Below are 24,557 nucleotides of genomic sequence, written 5' to 3' on the forward strand. Positions count from 1 at the left end.
CAAAAAGTAATACAGAAGAGAAGCCCAACACATTCACAAAAACTCAGAAGCTAAAGTGATGACTGGGAAGTGTTAACTTCTTTTAATAAATTAATAATTATGCAAGAGAAGCTAGCTAATTCTGAAAAGATCAGGTTGAACAGAGCAAACATGTTTCAATTTTCTGATATTTAGAAGCCAGCTATAGTATTAACAGTGAAAACTGTTACTAGAGAGTCAGAATTCATAAAAATAACATAGCAAAATGAATTAAAGGATATATTATCAAACAACACTTAAATATCTAGACTAGGCTTGAGGAACCTAAATTTGAGAATAAATAAAACCCTGATTAAAATTTTTCAACCTTAGCCGGGCGGTGGTGGCGCATGCCTGTAATCCCAGCACTCTGGGAGGCAGAGGCAGGCGGATTTCTGAGTTCGAGGCCAGCCTGGTCTACAGAGTGAGTCCCAGGACAGCCAGGGCTACACAGAGAAACCCTGTCTCGAAAAAACCAAATCCAAAAAACAAAAAACAAAAACAACAACAACAAAAAAATTCCAACCTTGATTTTGATTCCTTAATTCTGCCCAATGGTGTTCCACGAGTATACTCATGGCTGAGTTGTGCTGCGACTGCTCTAAGGTTAACCTCATTATCCTTAGCTAAACTGCTCCATGCCTGCCTACGAATACTGAGTGAGCAGGAACACACACCACTGCACACTGTGTCAAATACCTACTTCATGCTGGCGGTCGTCTTCGTTGTGGTCTTTGTGGCTAGGAGTAGAATAAATTGCACTTTTTTTAACATGTGGTGCTTCTCGTTTTCTAGCATGTCGAAGTTCACTTTCGTCATCAGGATCAAGTTCTTGGTGTCCATGGCCAAGCTCATGACCATTGTGCTCAGGAAGATGCGCATGAGGATGGCCCGGGCTATGAACACGGTCAAGTTTGTGAACCCGATTATGCTCATATTGTTCACTGTGATCATGGCTGGGGAGGAAACCTGGTGTATTGACCTCAGAGTTTTCTTTTTTCCTCTTCCCTTTTTCCTTCCTCCTGACCTTCACTGACTTCATGTCAGATTGTTCCTGTGTTTTATTGGTCTCGGTTGAAGGGCTGTGACTGGGCTCCCCGTGCTCACTGTGAGCGATGGAGTCGTTATGAACCCGACGAGTTGTGTTATGTTCTAGGTGATGATGCAAACGGTGGCGATGATGGAAGCGGTGATTGCGGTCATGCAGGTGTTTATTATCGGATCTGACAGGCACTTCAGCTGCCTCTTTCTCGGGGTCACATTTGTGGTTTCTTTTTGATGGTACACTGGTTGAAGTATGGTTTTCTGCGTTTAAATGATTGTGAAAATGCTGGTGGTTATGTGAATGGAAATGCTTTCCCTCTTGAACTGCCAAAATGTCTAAGTGGGAAACATGATCATGGCCAAGGTCCTCATGATTAATCTCAACGACTTTGATCTCTCCAAGGCCCAAGTTTGTTAAAAGTTTCTCCAGGCCGAAAAATGATAATCTTCCATTTTCACCGTAACGGTCAAAAAGTTTTTCAATATAGTACTTTTTTTCATTTTCAGCATCCTGCACTGAAAATTTGCTTGACTCTGACTCTGTCATCCCACGATGATGTCTGTGAAGCTCCTCAGGGCCATGGTCATGGTCTTCATGGCAGTGGTTGCAATGATGGAAGATAAATGTCAGCAAACAGATGAGGCAAAATTTTGTGTGTATATGCACCTTCATTTCTACTTTTCCTAAAGGGATTTAAAAAGATAGGTGATTAGTTTACGCGTACATATGTTCAATATAATAAAATTTATTTTGCAATTGCCAATCCATTAACCAAGTATTTTATCCCATTTCCTTCATGACTATAGTCATTCTTTCATCAATATCCTCTATGAAAAATAGCCCCTTTTATTTAATTATATTAGTCTACAGATCTTTTAATTTATACAAACTTATCAAGACACAGAACTATTTTGGTTACTTTTAAAATGTTGAAGACTCCATATACATTTTTACTGTTGGCTTAAAACAAAGTTTGCTGGTTCTTGCACACTGAAGTCCTGGTTAGGGCAGCCTTTGGGAAGAAATAAGATGACTGAAATGGGATTTAGAAAGATGTCTCAACAGTTAGAACATATATATACTCCTCTTACAGGGGACTCCAATCAAAAGTTACCAGCTGCAATATCACACAGCTTACAACCAGCTGTAACTTCAGCTCCAGGGGAATCTAATACCTTTTTCCAGCCCCCATGGATAACTAAACTCACACACATATATCCACACAGATATCCACAAGTAATAAATCTTTTAAAAATGAGTAAATTGTTTTAAAAATCAGGAAAAATTGCTCGGTATTCACAAATGCTTAGAATTGAATACAATAAAAATCCAAGACTAAGTTAATTTTCTATAGATGCTTGAAATAAGAATAACTTAAAAATCAAATATATTTCTATATACCAGACGAACTAGAACATGAAACTAGTGACTAATAACATTATTAATAGCAAACAAGTATCTAGGCATAACTCTAACAAAACATATGTAAGGCCCATAGAAAAACATCACACATTATTGAGCAAAATTAAATACTTAAGTAAAATACATGGCTATGCTATGCTTATGAATAGGTGAACTATGGCTCTAATACAATCTCAATCAAAATCCTGGAAGTTTCTTTGTGAAAAGCAATGAGATATACTTAATATTTATGTGAACACAGTCAGGGGTAAGATGGCCATGACAGGCTTGTGTGGAGTGGGGGTAGGGAGCAGACAAGAGTTCAAGAATTAAAAGTGTAAAAATAAAAAAGGGATATGTGAAAGGAACAAAAGGGAGTCTTAAGTCTTGTTTTCCTTGGTATCTGGTTGGCTCAACTTGCATACAGAAGAAAGATATAACCTGGTTGACCTCTATCTAACACCACAGAGAGAATCAACTACAAATAAAAATAGGCTAAATTTCAGACGATAATTGCTTAAACAGGAGAGTGTCCAAAAAAGTCAACAAAGCAGCTATTGAGAACGTGGGTACTCAAATCTAACTGAGTTGAATTTGAATTTAAAATTCAGTTTCTCGGTTTTCATGGCCACATTTAACATGCTGTTCCTCCACATGCAGCTAAGGGTTCTAGTCTTGGACAGTACAGACACAGAACCCAATCGTCTCCTGAAAAGCACACTTCTAGAATCTAGAAATACAATGTGAGTTAGTTTTGTTATTTGGAGCTTTTCTAGAGTTTATATTGAAGCTAATTTCATATTACATTCTACCTAACATCTGAAATTTTAGCCAGATATTTTACATCCTGCTTAATGCTGCATATTTTATATCAATATGACAAATAGCACATCTTAAAATTCAGACTAAACATACTGCAAGTGTCCAACAACAGTCACATGTGACTATTGACCACTGTTACTAGCAAGTACAGACCTACAAAAGTTACTTGAGAAACTAAGAACTTCAAGTTACGAGACAGAAGTCACTGAAAAGAGAAAACTGGTGTCATTGACTTCATTAAAATTAAGGATTTCTGTTCCAAGGGCATCTCTGGAAATTAAAAACAAGCAAGCAAGCAAGTCAATAGGTATGGAGGTTGGAATGAGTCTGAGGAAGCAGAGAAGGGGATGAATAAAATCAAGATGCATTGGATGAGTTCTCTAGAGTTAAAAAAAACAAAACTATTTTTTGTTAGCATCTTTTAAAAAGCAAACCATACACTAGGAGATGGTTACCATGAGCAGATGGGAGCAGAAAGATACAAACTGTATCATGTATAGGTGATTTAAAACATGCCAAAATACATGTTGGGTGGTGGCTATGACTTTCATCCCAAGCACCCTAGAGGCAGAGGCTCTGTGATTTTGAGGCCCTGCCTAGTCTACAGAGCTAGTTCCAGGACAACCAGCACTTCATAGAGAAACCCTATCTCAGAAAGTTTTAAAAAAAAATGCCTGAAACATAGAACCAAAGAAAACTTTCCTTTTTGAGATGAACATGTGTAGCCAGACAGTAGAGAAGATTAGATTTTCAAGGAAGGAGAGATGAGACCCAGCAGTGGAAGGAACACTCACACTCATGGGTAGCTCATAGGATGAGAGAAGATACTCTGAAGCACTCTCACAAAACTGTTAACATCTGTTAATGTAGGATAACAGGGCGGGCGTGTCCACTGTGTTCTGTGTACCATACAGCCTAACCCAGTGTTAAGGGGTAGTGATGGAGTAGCATCAGAAACATCAGGATCATCTTGGACTTAGAAGTCCCTACTCAGACCTGGTACATCAACATCTTGGTTATGGGCAAACAATATTTTAGTCCAGTTTTTCTACTGAGTCTGATATAAACTAGTTAAAGTTTGAGTTCTAATAATTTATTCCAATAAATTCTCAAACACTCCTAGATACTGTAGTCAACCAAAGGTTATAATTATCTGAATATATCAGGTTGAATTATCTGTGACACATGCAGTTAAGAATTTTTACAATCTACAAACTGTATTCATTCCAACGCTACAATAAGATTTGACTTTTAATCCAAACACTTCAATTTCTTAGTCTCATTAATAAAATCACTATTAAAGATGTTTAATTTAGTGATGTGACTAGAAGTCACAGAGTTGGAAACCACCAGAAACAAGGAAAAGGCAGTGAGGGAATTAAGGATTCTCCCTTAAATTTTTCTGAGAGCCTGTGTCTGACTCCTGGGTTCAGACTTACTTAGCCTCCAGGGATGTAGGACAGTAAAGCACTGTTGGTGAAATCATGAATTTTAGGCATTCTGTTACAGAAGCCTTAGGAGAGCAATATAAGGACTCACTGAAAATTAGCAAGATCAGGATGTCAACTCTGGGTATCTGACTACATCTAAGTAGTAATAACCAATTGTGGATTAAAGAAAATGCCATGCAATTTAGAATTAAAGTTAAATAGTCCATGAAAAGGAGGGATAAAATGTCAACTTCTCAAACACAACAGGATGAGCAGCAGAGGTGTGTTGTGGTAGGGGGCATGCTAATCAAAGCAACAGGCTCCCCGGCCTGTGTATCAAAAGAAATCCTTCTTTTTATTTCGTACGGCTTTTCCCCAACCAAGGCATTTCAGTATTCAAAAGAGAATGAATTCTGAGGAAACAGTAGCTCATGGAGACCAATGAAGACACTACTTCTATAACCATATGGGTTTTGTCTTTATTTTATAAGCACTGAAATGTTCAAGAGAATAATTCAGAGATAAAATGTTTGGCCTGGATAAAAATCAAATTAATTTTACTTGTACACTAATGAAAATGAAAGGCAATGGACGATTTCTAGCGATCATTATTAAGCAGAAGATTCCCATTCCTCTCTGTCCGTACACTCCCTGCAGGTACCTCTTGTCTCCACTGAGATGTTGGCATAAGGTGATGGTCTGAGTTTATCCACTCGCCTGATACACAAATATCACAGGTTTCTTTAATGCGTATTTTCTCACTGTTCGATGAACAGGAACCAGTGGTAATAAGTGTATTTTCGAAGTATACATGAGATTTATACTGGCACCTGTCACTGTTCTTTACACCTGTGTAAAGAGTTCAATGTATCGCAAAGATTCTAATCCTGAGTCTCTTAATTACTACACTCAAGAGAGAAAAACAGGTAAGAACATAAGTGACCCAAGAGCAGCTTCAGTGCTATGGCTGCAGATGGGCTGGAAGCACTCCTCTGACCAGGCTCAGAAGCTCTGCAGAGAGCCTTTCTCAAAAGGAACCAACAGTGCCTTTCTGTGTCCCACTGCCTATGACTAGCCCAGTTGTCAGGGCTTCTGCGGTGCTTATTCACAAACATCGACCTTCCATGGACGGATGCTTCCTCAGACAATGGAAAGAGACAAAAAAGAAACCAGCAGGTTGAGAAATCCACTCTCACAGCTGGGGAAGCAGATACTGTACTTCTCTCCCTCTCCACCTGAAAACAGCCACCTGCCTGGACACGAGGCTGGGAAATCCAGCTGCACCTATAATTTATGAAACTCCCTAGGAATTCCATGCAAGTTGAGACTCTTTTAATTCCCAAAGATCATCTGTAGGGTAGGAAAAAGAATGTAGGAAAGGTCAGGCAAGCTGATATACTACTCCACCTTAAATATACAAGTCCACCTTCAGAGGCCTGGGCTGTACACTAAAACATAGTCCACTGTGTCTCTGTTTTAGAGTTCCTCAGGTTTTATATATTGGGAGTGTTACTTTTATAATTAGGGATAGTTTTTGGCTGGCAAGACTTCTGCTAGCTCTGCAGACATATATAATCCTACTGCCCCAGAAAAAGAAGAATGAGCTCCGACAATGAATTACCTAGCAGCTGTCACCTTAAACGTGTGGTCATGTTTCACTGTTGCTTTGGCATACAGCATCACAGTCCAAAGCTTAAATATTCCATACTTGTATAATTTCTAATTAAGAAGGTTAATTTATAATGAGGAAATTTTATCATTATGCAATTACAATAATCCAAAACAATTTCTTTGGATGAAAAGGAAAAGACATGAAGTTCATTAATGTCCTTGTGTACTTATTCTCCAAACTCTACAGGACAGCTGCGGTCACACTTTGGCTATATCCAACTCTGGATCATTAAGTTGTCTTTACCTGGGTGCTGGCCACGTGAGTATTTTCACTTCATGAGAACAGATGACTTTTACACTTAGCCATGGATACGTCCCTTACAAGAGTGTTGTCATTCAACCAATGCTTACGATTTAACGACTGTCCAAAGAATATAAACTTCAACTCTGAATCAAACCCAAAAACCAAAAAACGAAACAAAACAAAAAATTAGAAACAGTTTGCACAGATAAATTTTTTTTTAATTTACTCTGAAATAGTTTAAAATCCAGCAGTTATAAAGACAGCTCCTCTATTCCCACAACACCTTCCAGTCAGCTTTCCCCAGTGCTCTTACATAATCTCAGGCCATGTTCAAAACCAAGAGACTGATATGAATAAATGTTAAAGCTATAAAAGATATTTGACTGTCACATTTACATGCACTCTTACAAAAAAATACAAAAAAAAAAACCCAACCCAAAAACACTTTTAATCAGAGTTTAAGGAAAAGGTATGATTTGTCTTGCTTAACAGAATACATTGTTGTTAAGAGAAATTCTACCCAGATCCTTACAGGAAATCAAGCCGGGTGCTCAGGTCAGCAACACGTGCACTACAGCTGAAAGGACACAGGTGGATCGGGCAGACCCTGAGCCAGGCACACGCGAGTGCTTTGTGCTTCCAGGAGTTCTTTCTCACTGTAAAGAACAATGTTAATTGGCCTGACTTGCCCAGTTAACAGTGCAAACATCAATCAAAATACATACACAGTAAAGATGAATCTTGTCAATTTACAGAAAGCTTGAGACATTTGATAAGACATTCTTCCATAAAGGCTTACAAAATTGTTCAATTAGTGATTCTATTGAGTTTTTTTTTTTTAACTATATAATGTCAGATTATACACTTTAATTTTTCAGGCAAATAGTGCACAATATCTTATGCATTAATTGCTATTATTACAAACTTTCTGATAGACATTCTACACATATCTGATAGATATTTTATTCTACACAAATACATGTAAATATACAAAATAAAAGATAAAATGCCCTAGAGAATCGTTAACCCTGAAGGTAGACCCTCCATTTAAGGTGAGATTTCAAGACTGCAGCACTAACCTCACCAGTCAGTCAGGGCCTCTTTTTACCATATAATTGTATTTCACACACCATAACCAGAATGTAGATGGGACACTAGGAAAGTGACTCATCTAATACATGATAAAGCCTATTTTAAAGGGAAAAGAAATCATGTAATAACATTTAGCCAATATAAACAATATAAAAAAAAACCAAAGTCATTATTTAATTAGATACTAATGTGACACAGGAAAAAAAAATACTAGCAGATACTAATAAATCCTATTTCCAGCACTAGGTTTCTAGAAAGGGCAATCAACTAGATATAAACTATATCTATCACCTAATTATTTCATTTTTAAAAATTAAAAAAGAGGTACAAAAAGCATTTTAGAGTGTATTTTTGAAGAATACAATACCTCATCCAAATTCTCTCTCATAGACACACATGTAATAAATACTAACAAGCAAGTATTATAAGTTCATTATGCTAACCATTTAGATGTTCTTCATTGTTATTTTGAAAGGCAAGGAGGTAGAAATTCGAAAAGAAACACTAAACTGCTCAGTTGGGATTCTATAAGTATATAATACTGTTAGTAAACATGTGAAAATCCATTCACAAAATGAACCCACAGTTAAAAATTTTTAAATGAACATTTTAAAAAGTTTCATCACAGCACTTCTTCAGGAAAACACAAGTAGGTTCCCTCTTTTGATCAAAACAGTATGAGCAGAAAAGGTGAGGCGTGGGAGGGGTCAGCTTATATAGTCAGGTCTGCTAGAAGGGCCAGTGAGGCAGGAGCAAAGGCTTCTGCAAAAGCCTCCTTAGCCTAGTTTGACTCTCAGAACCTGCAAGAGAGCCGGCTCTGCAAAGCTGTCCTATAACTTCTACACATGTACTGTGTACCAGGTGCCCCCCTCATCTCCATGTACACGCACATATAAAAGTAAATTTATAATTAAACTTTTTAAAACATGTGTTAAAGACAGACTGCCTTATTAGTCATGAGCCCTTCAGGAAATAGTAACATCTTTTAATTCTTAGCACTTACAACATGGGGCTACTGACATTTACTTGTTTTATAGTTAGCCAAGAACAAGACAAAATAAAAATTCATATATTTTTGAGTGGTAAAAGCTTACATTTTTATCTTCCGATGTCGCATTATTTACATGTTCCTTATGTGCAAGTATTACTTAGACTTCATCCTCATTCCTTAGCACTCACTAGATGCATCATCTTATACAAAGCATTGCGGACCAGAAATCAAAAACACTTTCTTATTTACCATATCACTGCCACTGACTGTCCTCAGCAAAATGAAGTCCATAGCATCTATGCTTATCTACCAAGAAAACTAACATAATGCATCCAAAACTGCTCTGGAAAGCAATTAGCAATGTCTTACCAATGTAAGACATTACCATTATTAGATGTGATATGGTTAATGTTTGACTTAAAATTATACAAAGTACAAAACTGGTGAGAAAAGACCCTTTGTCATAGCTTAAAAGACTGTTATCAAAATGTTACCAACTAGCAAAACCACAGCTAAGAGGAATCAGGGTCATTCAATGTCAGCAAAAGTAGGATAGACTCATCCAAACAATGCAGTTATTTAAGGACACAGCACTGCAGCAGGGAGCTCTCAGAAGAAGACAGAATCCTCCAGCAGTACAGTGGTTTGCTTCCCTGCGACCAGCTAGCTAACCTCCCAAAGCCATGCTCACAGTTTGGAATGCCAATCAAACTTTCAATAACTAAATTAAACACAACAAGACAATCTCTTAACCTTTCCAGGAGATTCATTTACATGACAATGGTAGATGTGTTCACCGAGCAAGAGTATAATTCAGTGTTTGACTTCTCTATGATTTAAAAAATAGACCTTAAACATCTATGTCTTGAATTAAGATACCCCATTAAAAACATCCAACAAAACTACAATAAACAGCATATTACCCCAATATTGTATTCTTATATTCACTAATGTACATTTAGTTTATTAAGTATCTGTACAACTACTTTTATTTCTGCACTTTAATCTTTTGTTACAGGCACCCTGAAGCATATAGTAGGAAGATAACACTAGTTTTTGCTAGTCTTTTCTACTTATAGATACAAGGAATACCTAAAATGAGCAAAAGCTCCCTGGATAAGATGCCTTCCAGTCAGTAATTACTGAAATGCCTTTAAAGCTCCTGAAATGTATGGCTTTTGTTACTCTTCAGTAAAGGCTTCGACGCCTTTTTGTTCCCTGCAAACACAGCCTTCCTTACAAAATCGCTCATCATGAGGAAGAGATGCCTTTATCCTTGGAACTAGTACTGCCAATGACTTCCCCATGGACCCTCTTTTGCTTTCCCTCTGTATCTTTCCTTTTCACCATGGTATCAGTCACACTTCCCTGATGTTGCACCATCCTGCCACTCACAAGAACTGCCAGTTAAAATGATCCTTACGAGGGCAGAGTTAGGGCAATGACTACGGATCCCAGGGCAACGCTTTTCAAACACTAGAGGATGTTCTGATGCTGCTGACAACACAGAGGCTACTGCTCTACTGGGAAAATCGGGGGCTAAGTAATTTTCACTTTGAGCCACTAGGGTCTTCTAATTGTCGAACAAAGTGAATTGACTCAGTTCAATCATTTAGCAATCTTGTACAAAAATGGAATCTAAATTACCAACCCAATAACACACTTCCAGGCTTAATCATTTCTAACATATAAGAAAACGGTCTAAATTCCCACACAAAGACTTAAAGAAATTCATTTCCCTCTTGTAACTACATTCCAAAGCACAGAGCAGATTTGGATTTTAATATCTAGGAGAAAAGAAGTGACAAGGATGACATCTAAGGAAAATATAAGAAAAGAAAGTACTGCAGGAAAAAAAGTAATTGTTTCCTACAATGGATCAATTGTAGTAACATTTAAATCATAAAAACATAACACTAAGTAAAGTACTAAACCAAGATTACTAAGTAAGTAGTAGTAGTACAGGAACCAGAAAGGTGGGAAGAGTGGTAAGTACACTGAGAAAATCCTCAAAGTCAATGAAATTTAAAAATATTTAGCTAATGAATCAATAAAAGCCAAGGCTTATGTAGAAGAAAATCACGCCAGTCTAGAACGTCATAAGCATTTGCGTAGTTTTAACAATATATACCTTAATTCTAATTTACACCATTATTTCTGGATACTTGCCTATAATTAATTCCAAGATGAGGAATGATCACAAAATTTGAACACAGCTTAGTTTTACACTCAAATTATTTAACAGAGAAATCCAAGGCTCAGCTTTGCCGCATTGCCATCTAGAGTATAATTACATCCTTCTCATTTAACAGTTCTGCTCCCTTTGCAATTAGTCCAAGGGCCTGCCTCATATTTTTCAGTTATTCCTGACTTGCCAACAGTTGTATCAACATAGTTTTTCGATAACTATTATGGTGATTTTTCAATGTCACTATTTAATTGTCATTATTGATAATTCCATATATAAGCAATCATGCCTATGAAGATTTTGGAATTTCTCATATGATTCTTAAATACAAATTTTCCCCCCTCACCATATTTAATATATAAGCTTACAAGCATAGTTAAAAACAGCAGTACCTCTAAAATACTAGGATCTCTTGATATCCATTTCCTTTTTAGGAAAAAGCTTTCAGATCTGTAAATCCCAACACTCAGGATGCCAAAATAAAAGGATTATGAGTTCAAAGCCAGCCTGGAATATCTAGAAAATTCCAGGTCAGCTTAGACTACACAGTGAGACCCTGCCTCGAGCAAGGATCTAAGCGTCTGGGGATGTAGCTGAGTGGTACAGCACTTTCACAGTATGCTCAAGGCTCTAGATCGGATCTTACCACAAACAGCAAGCAAAAAGGCAATCAACAAGGACAGAATGCACGTAATAAACACGTTAGGAAAAGGGGTAGAAAGTTCATTGTTTTATTCTTTTTAATTGTTATGAACTTTTGATTTGGTGGTAAGTGCATAGAACTGTATCAGACAGTAAAAGTATAAAATCTAATATGAAGCTCCCTATCTTGTTCCAGATGACTACTATATCTCTACAGAAACTGAGCTGCTTGTAGTACACTGCTAATGTACATTCAATTACTCACTTGAGAATATCCTAATTTAAAAAAAAAATATTAAAAACAAAAATATTCCAAGCATTAAAAAGTTATCAAAAATGGTTTACAGGAAAAGACTACTACTTATATGTGTGTGTATAAATATATATCTTATATAATGTATGTTATACACACTATATATGCATACATAAAATATATACTATATAAACTATAATGTATACTACATATTTATATGTATATATACTTAACAGTATATATGTATGTATATATATATATCCATTCACATACCACATGTATGCTAAATACTTTATGCTTTATATATACTGTTAAAATTATATGAGGCTTTACAGTTATGTGATATACAATTCTATTATGTTGTTTTACTGAAATCATTTTACAGCATAGGAAGAAATCACTAATGGCATCTACCTGATCTTTCACAGCCTCCTTCATAAAGAGATTGTGTCTAACATAGTGGACAGTATGTGTCTTCACAGGTAAGAGAATCTTCAGTACGGAGTATTCAGAGCTAACAGATCTGAATATGTGCTCACCAGCCTGTGTATATACAACTATGAGGTGCTTAATGAAGAGGGGAAAGGTAAAACAGGAAATAGGAGGAATGGAAACAGAGGCAAAAAGAAGGCATCAAAAACAAAGAAAATGTATTTTCTGCTCTAAAGAAGTTACAAGGAGGACACATTCAACTTCTGCATTAGAGAAATGAGACTAGGAGACATGGGGAATGTAGAAACCTAGGGTGGTGACAAGTGGGGTCCCATCCCAGGCCTCCAGGACAAGCCAGCACACCTTCCCTCCAAACATAAGAGAGGTGCCATTTCTCCTGTAGAAAATGCAAAGGGGGAGTTCTCAAAGCTTCTCAGTTAGCTATGCTATGCGTTATCATCTGGACGAATGCTTTACTAATCAAGTATTCTACCAGGAGATCCTGAAGAGCAACAGGCAGAACTGCAATGGAGTGCTCCGAATGGATCCACGGACTAGTCAGATAAAGCTGCAGACTGAGTGCCTGCTGTCCCCACTGCTGTCCCCACCATCTCAGTCAGACGCCTCTACATCTGCAGCCATGCAGATGAGACAAGAATGAGCAAGCCACATCCAGGGACAGTTCACTAAAGATTTGTCTCATTACTGCCCAAATTTAGCCCACATAAAGACACACACTCCAGAAAGCAAATTAGAAACTAATTCAGGAGAAACTATTTTAAAAGTCAAAGTTCACGAACTATGTGACAGTGAATTCACAAATACTCTGGATTTGTTAAAAGTCCCATCTGAAATGTCTTGTTAAGACATCAAACAGCATAGTAGGATACAGATCTTTATTACCTCACTGCAACTGAGATTTTCTAACTCCGATATTAAATGAAAATCAGCCTGAATCCTACATTGATCCTGAAAAGTCTCGTATGAATAAGAATGAAGACCGGCCTCTGCTAACATTCTCAGCAATTCTTGTAACACTCTGGCCAATAAGGATGGTCTACAACATTCTGAATAATATCTCATCCCTAAAAGCTTGTGCAATGAGCTGGCTCTCTCTAAAAGTTGAATGTAAATTAAGAACAAAATTATAGCTGTTGAAATGTTAATTCAAGGACTATTAGCTGATATTTCCCTTTCTTTCAATGGCAAAATATCTTTTAAAGGGGTTATAAAGTGTGCTTATGAAAGTGGGTAATTATAAAATCTTCTACTATTAATTTTTAGATAACCAATTAACCAAGAAAAGAACAAAAAAATAGAAAAACCACCATCACCATAAAGCAAAGAAGAAAAGAGAAAGAAAAAGGAAAAAAATAAACCAAGCCACCTGTACTGGAACAAGAGGTTATCTGTACATTTGAATAAACCTGTAGCTACTGTTAATATCCTGTTAGAACATTTTTTAACAATAAAAAGTTCATTAAGTACCCAGTCCCTGTATCTGAGTAGCCTATATTCCTGAGTTTGTTCTATCAAAAATGATTATGAAAATAAGCTTCTATACTGTTATGTGACAGTATAGAATACAATGATAACATTTCTAAATACTACAGATGAGCTACAGAATGAGCTGGGAATGCTTTCAGTAACCTCGCTGCTATTCAAACCTTCTCATTTCAGCTTTATACCTATTGAACACACTCTTAAATGTCCCAGTATGTTTTAACTGAGAATTAAAATATTTTCTTATTTCAGAAAAATCTAAGCATGACTGTGGCCCAATCACAGATCTTATAAAAACAAATATTTGGGCTGGAGAGATGGCTCAGTGGTTAAGAGGGCTGACTGCTCTTCCAAAGGTCCTGAGTTCAAATCTCAGCAACCACATGGTGGCTCCCAACCATCTGTAATGAGATCTGATGCCCTCTTCTGGTGTGTCTGAAGACAGCTACAGTGTACTCACATATAATAAATAAATCTTTAAAAAAAAATATTTTAGAAAACTGATAATTGGCAATATCTGAAACCATAAAAGATGAAGAACTCTAATGGTAATGATAAGAACCTAGAGATTTTCTTTTTTTCAAAAATTAATTTTTAAAACAAAGTCATCATGTGAATTTGACATTTTCAAACTTTATTATTAGCGCAACATAAAGTTACATGGGACAAATTAAGCCAGAAAGTTTATCACCCTTTTCAAGACAAGAAGCCCAGATTAAATAAAGAAAACTGTTCATATACAAAGCTAACATCAAACAGTTACTTAATTTTAACAATTGCTTTTGCAATTAAAAACAAAAATAGCCAACACATTCTTTTGGAAGGTACCTTGATTCTCAGTCTATCCAACTTTTTCCTCGTATTTGGAAAACTGGGGACTAAATGAAATCACAATCAGTTTTTTTAAAAAAAATAGCTACATGTTCTTATTGGCAGCAGTGATCAGCTAGTGGAAAGCCATAGCATCCATGGGAATGCAGTCTAATTTTAGTACTAAGGACAGGTGCCAAGAAACTTCAAAGTAAACCAAACACTAGGGGGCAGCAAACTGTTGAGGATTGTACCAGGCAATCAACTCACAGACAGACAACAAAGACAGGGAAAGAGGATATGAGACTGTATTCACTCATTTTGCTATAGGGCTAGAGAGAACCCAGGAAGTCACGACGGAAGTTCATCTGCTAAGAAACACCCCCAGCCTTCTGTATATTTTTAATCTGAATTACATGATAATGAAAGATGGCTTAAAATTAAATATTGTGATAAAAAGCTGCTTTGACTGCCTCCACTTCTCTTAACAGTTTCAGTAGTCTACTTTATCTAATATTGGCTTAAAGTATTAGTGACAAAGTCCTTTTGATACAAAACTCAGCACTTCCACTCCTGAGGCAGGCACTACTGAATTTAAAACCAACAGAAAAGCTACCTACCTACGTGCAGTTACGGAATGTGTCATGGCACAGGGATGCTTTGTGACAAAAGGCTGTGGGGTATAGGCTTCAGAAATCTGGCTTTGTAAAGAAACCAAAACATACACAGGTAAGTACAGAATAAATGTGAGACAAAAAAGCAAATCTACAGTTATCAGCTATTACATATGAGTTACGGATTTAAAAGGTATATCCTCCCAAAGGCCCAAGGAGCAGAAACCATAAAGTATCATCCTGGGGTTAATCAATTATCGGGCAAAACAAAAAGAGAGTAAATTCAATTATCACAGAAAAGTTTGGATGTAGAAAAAGTTAGAATAGCTATTTGGTTCAACATCATTAAAGGCTGTATTAAATTTCTAAAATAGGTTTTATAATACTTCCAGTCCAAAGCAACTGGCAAAGGTAAGCAAGTTAGTTAATAGTATATGCAGTTTTTGAATCTTTAACTTCACTCCAAATCCCTAAATTCATCCCAATACTGCTCAATAACTGGGGTTTTGTAGGGACAACAGACATACACACCACTTATCACTTAGGTTTCCTAGAGCAATGCTTGTGTGGTAAACATTGAAAATCTGATGAGAGCCAACTGTGGCTCCAAGGACTGAGGAAGGGGGTCCTGAGTTGCAGGCACGCAAGAGCTACAGAGGGAAGGCATCAAGAAAAAACAAAAGTCTGGACAAAGGGTGGGCAGAGGGTGGTGGATTACAAGCTATCGGTGGGCTATAGGCTGTAAAAGGAGGACCTAATGCAGGCTGCACCTTGTAATAAAATCGGAGATGCTGTTACCAAATCTACAATGTTCTGGGATCTAACATATACCGATTGTGTCTGGATAGGTCTCAGTCAAACTCCAACTTTAGGGAGAAGGTTGTAAAATTACCTTCAATATAAGTACACTGGCTTATACAAAAGTTGAATTCATGTTTAGAATTGTGCCCTAGCCTAAGAAACTCTCCACTATTTAATATATCCAAATATCTCCCAATTCACAAACAAAAGCTGGAAACGCTTCTGGGTCTGAACATTTCAGAGAGAAGGTATTCACCTGCACAGCTCATGACACATGTCCACACACGTGTCCATTATCTGTAGTTCTACTGAGCCTAGATTTGTGCAAACCCTAGGGAAGGTTCCTACCACTGAGCTATCTTAGTTAACTTTTAAGTCAAGCTCCAGGTAAATGAATGGAAAATAAATAAATAAAATGGGGAGGCTGGAGAGATGGCTCAGCGGTTAAGAGCATTGACTGTTCTTCTACTGAGTTCACATCCCAGCAACCACATGGTGGCTCACAACCATCTGTAATGAGATCTGGTGCCCTCTTTTGGAGTGTCTGAAGAAAGCTACTGTGTACTCACATTAAAGAAGGAAGAGAAGAGAAGGAAGAGAAGAAAGAGAAGGAAGAGAAAGAGAGAGAGAGAGAGAGAGAGAGAGAGAGAGAGAGAGAGAGAGGAAAAGGAAAAGGAAAAGGAAAAGGAAAAGGAAAAGGAAAGGAAAGGAAAGGAAAGACAGACAAGCTTCAGGACTCAACCTTGCCAGCTTCCTTCCTCAGTCCCCCAACTAGCTGGGTTTATAGATCTGTGCCTTTAGATATCATCTGAGAAATCGCCTTTGCCACCTCTTTTAAAGCAGCACCAAAACCACTCATTCTTGCACATGGGTTCCGAACCATGATTAATTGATAGAATTCAGCTTCGTCAATTTGGGGAGAGATTACAACCACTGAAATTCAGTTACTTTCTAGTGAGGAAGTAATTTCCTGAATACAGGCCAAAAATTACAATAATACAAAACACTTTAAACAAATCCTTGAAGTATAATTTTTAGTCCTTGATAGTTTGAAGTTGGTGGTCATTGTTAGGCAGGCCAGTACCACTGATATTTAATGTTTTATTAAAGTATGGATTACTCCATCACAATCAGTTTCCCGTAACTGTTTCATTGTAACTGAACTATAGATATGTATCCTTACTGATCTATAGTCACAATCTAAAACCCTTTAGTCTAGAACACAAAATGTTAAAAATGCCCACCAGCACACTTTATTTCCCTCACAGCATTTATCACTGACATGTCTTTCTTCCTAGTGTAACGTCCAACGCACACAGGAAGTGGTGTGTGTGGGATGGATTCCCAAGGTCCAGGAGAAATGACTCACAAGGTACTCAAATACTTGTGGATTAGGGGAATCCTAACATTACTCTGTTCACAGCAGTTTTGCTTTGTATAGGCTTCCTATCTGCACTGTTACAATTCTAAGCCTCCAGCTCTTGTATTACTGTTTCTTAAGTATCATTAGCTACACATCCAGAAAAGAAAATATACAAGAAACCTGTCACCCGCTAGTTACCGCACTTAACAATGGAGACATAAATGTAAGTTTCTAGAAGACGGTGGGTTGTACTGTCTTTTAACTCATGCTTTGTGTGTCACTTGGAGCAGACACTTGGGTGAAGGACCCTTCCAAATCGGTGGCGGGGCGTCCTGCGGTGAGATCTCTTCCACGTGCCCAGCTCCTTAAACTCGGCCCATGTGGACAGGCTCCCACGTGAACTCGTCTTCTCTGAAGCCGCAGGAAGCCCTTCCACGTCACGCCAGCCGACGCCTCGGCAGGCTGGGGAGTTCCGAAGACCCCCCAAGGGAGGAGCGAAGCGTGGAGCGGATGCGGACCCCGCAGTGGGCCCGCCACTTCCCTCCGCTCCCAACCGCGCCCACGCCACCCTGCACCCGGCTGCCCGGGAACAAAGCCCGCGGCCGAGCCACGGTCGCCTCACGACCCGGCTCCGGGAACCGTGGGCTACGCCACAGCTCCCGCGCGCCCCTCCGAGCCTTTTCGGTTGGCTAGGAGCTGAGCGGCCGCCGTCCGTTACCCCCCCGCAGACGAGCCCCTGGGACCTGCCTCGGGTCCCGGGTCCCCGCAGAGCGGCCGCGGGAAGCCCGCGCAGCCCTCAACCGGCGCCGCCCGCCCCGCGGTCCCGCAGCAGGCCGAGGGGCGCGGGTCCCCACCGCCGCCCGCGGTGTACTCGGCTGGCCCCAGCCCCACGCGCCGATCTCCTGCTCGCCGCCACTGCCTGCAGCAACAGCGAACACCGGCGCCCCAGTCCGGAGGCCCCCGTACCAGCCCCAGCCCGGCCGCCCGGCCTCCCCTGCCGTCCCGGGACTCCCAGGCTCCGCCGCGCACGGGGCCGGTTCTGGGGGAGGGAATGTAAACAAATCGGGGTTTTATAGTTACCTCACACTCGAGTGCCGTGTGCATCTCCTCTCCGCTCGGTACCAAACCCCGGCTGCACCCAGTCGTGTATTCTCCAAAGCCACCTGCGCTATCTGCGTCCCGGAGCCTAGCGCGCGAGCCGGCGCTCTACGCCGGCGGCGCACTCAGCCTGCTCTGGCTCCCTGCGCAGCCGCACCCTGGCCGCCTCAGTGCTACGCCAGTGGCGCACCCGGCCCGCTCCGGCGCCCTGCGCAGCCGCACCTCGGCTTGCTCAGCGCTACGCCGGCGGCGCACCCGCAGCGCCCAGCCATTCACTTCGCGGACGCGCCTGGCGTAGGGGGAGCCGCGGCAGCGGCGGGAGCTACATAGACAGGCGGAACTGGAAGAAATTAGATCTACGCAAATTGCGGAGCTCTGTAGCTCCGCGCTAGTTTTGTTCTGAGAAAGGACTCCTGGGGGGAGTTGGGGCGGCTTCTAACGCATGCGTGGAGTGGCCTTGGTCGCCTCGACTGGCCTGGCACGTCGGTTGCTGAGGCCTTGGACTAGCGGATGAGCCGAGAAGCCCTGAGAACGAGCGTCCTAGACCAGAGCTTCGGAGTGATCAATTAGGACTACTGATTCGTACGCGGGTTAGACATCTAACTCTAAATTAACTCCACCCCCCTCCCAGCCACCGTGCCAGTCTTTGGGCAAAACTAAAAACTTTAGTGCTATGTGCAAAGTGTTTTGCATAACTCCCCCCACCGCACCCCCATTTAAAGAGCGCTTACAGTGGGTCTTCCCAAACAGAAAGGAGTCGAGTTTAAAAGTGTCGCGTAATTCTGGTAGCTTTGGGTACCCATCCAAGGACTTCCCACCACCTTAACTACTACTGGAACGGTTTTACACCCCTAGGCAAGACCCAGATCTGCCCAGCGACACCGGTGGACTCATGCTTACATCCTGCCGATTCTTGTATCCCTTTGCTCACACCGCCATCCTCAATGGCCTCCTCCCCTCTTAAGCAACTAACAACCCACAATTTTCTTAAAAGGAGGCTCGGCAAACCCTTTGCTTCATTATTCATTACTCTGCTTCCTGGCTCTTAATTCATGTCTAGGCTTATTTGTATTCTGCCCAGATGCCCGTGTTTCTGTATTCAAGCGGAGCGTCCTTACTAGTGAAAGTGAATTCCGGGGTTGCTTTATGGATCGGCAGAGTGCATATATAACTCTGAGCAGTAGTAATTGCCAGCTCTATGTGTCAGGTACCTCCAACATGCTTTGCGTGTGGATTAATTTAATACTCCTAACAGACTGAAGAATGATTACCCAGGAAATAAAGTCATAGGAAATAAGTAACTTGCCTGAGAGAACCGAGGAGGGGCATAGAGAGCCAAACCTATTCAGCATGGCTACGTGGCCTGTCTGGCAGACTCGAACTCCATGAAAGAAGCTGTTTTGCCTTTTGTTTTCTCCCTGTATACGGAACATCTTCCAGGCGCTTAATAAATGTCTGGCTAAAAGCACGCTGAGCTTCTCCTATTCCTCTTTCTCTTTCTTATACGGAGAAGACAACCCATGACCTAACTCCTGCTGTCAGAGGAAGCCATTCTGAGGTCCTCAGGCCTTGCCACTAGTGGAAGAAGACAGCATTGTGACCACAGTCCTCAGACCCATGACTTAATCTGGGAGTTACACAAAAAGTAATGACTTAAGCTGTAGAGAGTTAATCAGTAGATCCTTTTGGTACAAAGCATAAAAATATCCAAATTGCCATGGTATTTTAAGACTTCTAATTATTTGATTAAACACACTGTCAACTTCTTTAAAATATATATATAGCATCTTCCAAACAAGCTAGAGCTCGAGTCAATGTTTCCAGCATCTTCAGTGATTTGTTTACAAAGCAAATGTTCACCTGGTTTGCACAAGTCCGTCTAAATACTTGAAGTCTGGCCATGAAAAGCATACATGTTAATCACTACAGCGGTTAGTGGGATTCCTCCATACTCCCCAATCTCTCGGTCCTTTCAAGATTTCCGAGAATACCACATTGTGGCAGCTAAGGGGCTAAAGCTTCAGTCACCGTGTTATTTCATGTATCTGTATCTGAAATTCAAGGGCAAACATTTTACCTCCATGAGACAATGTAATGTACCCGATGGACCTTTTAGTTCTTCAAGGATTAGGAGAGAGCCAAATATAACGACGGAAATACGAATCACACCCTCCGTTGAACTCGGTCACTAAAGGAAGCCCACGACAGAGGCCCAGCTTTCCTCCTAATTTTGGAGAAAGTGCCCACCATCCACAACACAGTTATGGTGGTAATGAAATCTACAAAGGGCCGGACAGATTCTAAGAAATCAGAACTTTCAAACTCGGTTTCATGAATTAAGATTAGTAATAACAAATGAATTAAAAAAAATCTTGAATTCACTTGACTCTAAACACTGATTTTCACATGGCCGAGTAGGTTTGGATCAGCCTAGAAAAGTCATTAAGGGAAGAAGGAAGATTAAATAGAATGAAAAACCAAGGCATTGAGCACTAGAATAGAAATTTAAAACCTGGGAAAGGAAAGCGTCAGACACCTGTGAGCACAGGTCTGAATGTAGCCTTCAAAATGAACAGCTGTCCATCATTCCTAGAGGCTCTGTATTCCATGCTTGGGAGTGAAAACCTTGAGTTCAGCAACATTTGTGAAGCTGAGTATTCCACTAAAATAGCTGCGCCCTTGTGTCTGGTCACTGGTCACGGCACTGCTAGTAGAAGGGCTCTCCTCTGAGGGCCACTGAGGTAGGACTGGCCACAGCACTGCTAGGAGAAGGGCTCTCCTCTGAGGGCCACTGAGGCAGGAGCCACAGCAGAGACGCTATAGAGCTGCCTCACTACAGTGTGCCCTTCAGAAAAAATGACCCAACTCATGAGAAAGAGGAAGGCTCACTCAGAAGAAAAATTCAAGCAAAGACATTTGCCCATGTGGTATCAGGAAGCTTTCCTGTTCCAAACCTATTATGCATACTCACACCCCTGCTAGCCCTTCAGTGCTGGGCCTTGAGACCCAATGTCTTTGACCTTGAGAGAAGTTATTCTCTCCAGTTATTATTCTATTATTTATTTATGCTGCTCATAGAGTATGTGTGTATATATATATATATATATATCTTTTTTTCAGGCGTTTTGTGGCAAAGAGGTTCCAAGAAAGCAGCAAATGTGCTTAGATTTGAAAGGTGGAAGGGTAGGAGGCTGCAGGACCAAGATAAACTAATAGCACACTTCCCACTCTTCTCTCCGCCAGCATTTCTCACTCAAGAGTACTACAACGAAGGAAAACAGGTTTGGTGGGCCCCAGTAGGAAACACAAGACCCAGCTGCCACCAGGTAACCAGTTTAGAGCCTTTAAAATCCCACCTGCACAAGCTGACGTGGCCATCAAAAACTCAGCTCCTAGTGCAAAGGAATTAGAAGCAAAAACAGCAAAAATGATCATATTAATATCGCAAATCTAAAATGTATTTATGAGTACACTTCAGTTTAAGGGAAATTACCAACATGAGAACAATTAACCATGAGCTACCATTAAATATCTTAAACGTTTATTAAATTACTTGAAACAAAAGTATAAACACACATTAAAGGTTCATTTTTTTAAATGTCATCACAGGAAAACAAGTTTCAGATCTTGCCCAAAGCTTTCTGATAATGAGAACCACTTCACAATTGAGATCTACAAAAACAAGCAAGTCTATCGCTTGAGCCAAGATACCCTTAGCAAATATTGCCTACTTTCATTTGTTAAAACTTTGACAGCAAAATATGCAACGACATTGTACATTTTAGGGAAATCGATAAATGAAGTGTTGAAATGAGTAACATGAGCGAGAGAGTTTATTTGTTGAATGTATAGAAGGCCTGGGTCAGTTCTCAGCACCCATGCAGGGGGTCACAAACATCCAGAGCTCTAGTTCCAGGGAAGCCAAGGCCCTTTTCTGACCCCCACAGGAACCAGGTACACACACAGTACACACACATGCATTCAGGCAAAACATTCATACCATGAAGTAAATAAAGCTAATTTTTTTTTTAAAGTATCATAGTAATTTCTGACTTTCTCTTGCATTAGTTTTGCTTCTCAGTGAAGTAGCATGCTTTATTTACTTAAGGCTGCTATTTTGCTCTTTATAGATGTGCATAAATCAGCACTTCTTTTCATCACATAGGTTGAAGAAGTTTTAGGAGAAGTTTTAGGTAATTTCCCATGATTATGGACAACCCATCTGGCAATGGCCAGTAGTGGAGGACTCACAGTGCCTGGCTTGCTTGCTTTCTTGTGGATGATCTCACCCATAGCATCTGATGATTTCATTCTCAAGTTTCATTCTAATTATAAGGATAAGGACATCATTTCTCTAAGCAGTTATATTTCATAGTCTGCCTTCCCACCCTAAGCACATGAATATGGGTGGTTTAAAAAGTGTCAGGTAACATTTCAATGTTTTAAATAGAATTCCTTCCTACTACAACCCTGTAAAGTGGATATCATGGTGCCTGTCCATTTTATTGAAATCTCAAGATGGCAGAACCAGGATCCCAATCCTAGGTGTCTGGCTCCTGAGATGTTGCTCCTACTTCTGCCTCTGATTGCAAGGCTGGGCCAGAGACTGGGAAGGCAGCTTAGCCCATAAGGTGCTTGCCACACAAACATGGAGGCCTGAGCTTGATCCAGAGAACCCAATGAAAAGCTCAGAGTGTGTTGACAAGTATCTCTAACCCTAGTGATGGGTCCATGGGGCTTCCTGGCTAATCATCTTAGCCTGCTTGTCAAGCTCCAGGCAATGAGAGAAAGACTGTTTCAAAAAACCAAGATGGCTGCCACCTGAGGAACAATACTGGATGCTGTTCTCTGGCCTCCATCTGCATGCATGTGCCACCCACACATACATGCATGACTGGGCCAGGCCTGATTTTTTTTTGAAGATATCTAGATACTTTCTCTGAAATGGTGGTAATTAAAACATGAAAGAAAAAGAATCCATGAACTGGCTCTTGCCAGTCTGTAAATAGTGTGGGCCAATAGAAACTTTAAATGTAATGGCAATGGTAAATGTAATAAAGAATAAAAACAAAAACATGTTGAGGTACTTGTATTGTGAACCCTTATTCTTTCCTTTTGCTTTATCTTCAACTACACCAGCTTAAATCCGCTCTGAGAGTGATGTTCTCTTTGGTCTTTTAAATCAGAATTGTTGATTGTCTTTTACTGTCTAATGCTAAGTGTGGGCCCCCAAGACCCGGAGTCTGCTCATAGCCCCTGTGACCCTGACCCAAGATACTTCTAATTGGTGAATAAAGATGCAAACAGTCAATAACTGGGCAGAAGAGGCATAGGTGGGGTTTAGGTTTTCCTGGCTTGGGGGAGGAGGAGGGGGGGAGGAGGTGGAAGAAGAAGAAAAGGAGGAAGAAGACAAGGAAGAGGAGAAGGAGGAAGGGGAGGAGGAAGAGGAGGAAGAGGAGGAGGAAGAGGAGGAAAAGGAGGAGGAGGAGAAAGTCCAGGAGGGAGAAGAGTTAGGTGAACCATAAAAAACATGGCTCTGTGCGCTAGCCAGTTGTAGTTAAGAGCAGCTCAGATGGAGCATAGTAAATATTATAGTAAGTAATAACCAGGGGCTCTTGATAGGAAAGTAGACTCTGACAGCATGGAGGCTAGGTATCTGCCCAGCTTTGTACGGATTAAGGCTTATTGTAAATACAAAGACTGAGTGTGTCTCTCACCGAGGAACGTAATTAAGGCAGGGTAGAAACCTTGGGCTGTGTTTTAAATAATTTCTACAACACAGAATACCATTAGCCAATCCACTTTTACCTTCCTGTGAAATCTTTCCTCCCTATCATGGCCATTTGATCTTAATGTTCAAGTATATATTTATATCAGTAAAATTATATTAAAAATTAAGCGGATCAGGTATGTGTTAAGGCCTTCCTTCCTACAATTTAAATATAAGCAACTAATGTGGAGTCAGTCAGGACTTGGTTGGGTTTGAAAAAAATATACCCAAGAAGATTTAAAGTGAAATTCATTAGTCGGCCTTAGAAAAACAGTCCAGCGTTGAGGGATAGATAAAAATCTCAAGCACGACTTTGAGCTTCTGTTATATGCAAGCCACTGCATTAGGTAGTTGGGATACCAGGGTGGA

At 40.1% G+C, this 24,557-nt stretch overlaps 1 protein-coding gene and 1 long non-coding RNA gene across 9 annotated transcripts in view; one reads left to right on the forward strand and one right to left on the reverse strand.

Annotated features, from left to right (window-relative positions):
• Slc39a10 (solute carrier family 39 member 10) overlaps positions 1-18,569 on the reverse strand; it is a 47,505-nt gene extending 28,936 nt beyond the window's left edge. The window contains exons 1-5 of one of the 8 annotated variants that reach the window (XM_052192386.1): positions 18,401-18,569; positions 15,163-15,243; positions 7,164-7,287; positions 6,632-6,774; positions 722-1,746 (exon numbers count right to left, since the gene is read on the reverse strand). In XM_052192386.1, the coding sequence (XP_052048346.1) occupies positions 722-1,735 (1,014 nt within the window). In that variant the 5' untranslated portion in view covers positions 1,736-1,746; positions 6,632-6,774; positions 7,164-7,287; positions 15,163-15,243; positions 18,401-18,569. Of the gene's footprint in view, positions 1-721; positions 1,747-6,631; positions 6,775-7,163; positions 7,288-15,162; positions 15,244-17,518; positions 18,368-18,400 lie in introns of those variants that run through there. The other 7 variants (XM_052192390.1, XM_052192389.1, XM_052192387.1 and 4 more) reach the window with 7 other exon arrangements.
• On the forward strand, positions 6,570-13,695 carry LOC127692234 (uncharacterized). Its single transcript, XR_007979429.1, has 3 exons — positions 6,570-6,646; positions 12,226-12,279; positions 13,514-13,695. It is a non-coding gene; the product is annotated as an uncharacterized LOC127692234 (long non-coding RNA).
• Positions 18,570-24,557: the final 5,988 nt, after the last annotated feature.

The sequence above is a fragment of the Apodemus sylvaticus genome, chromosome 9, assembly GCF_947179515.1.
Source record: "Apodemus sylvaticus chromosome 9, mApoSyl1.1, whole genome shotgun sequence".
NCBI lineage: Eukaryota > Metazoa > Chordata > Mammalia > Rodentia > Muridae > Apodemus > Apodemus sylvaticus.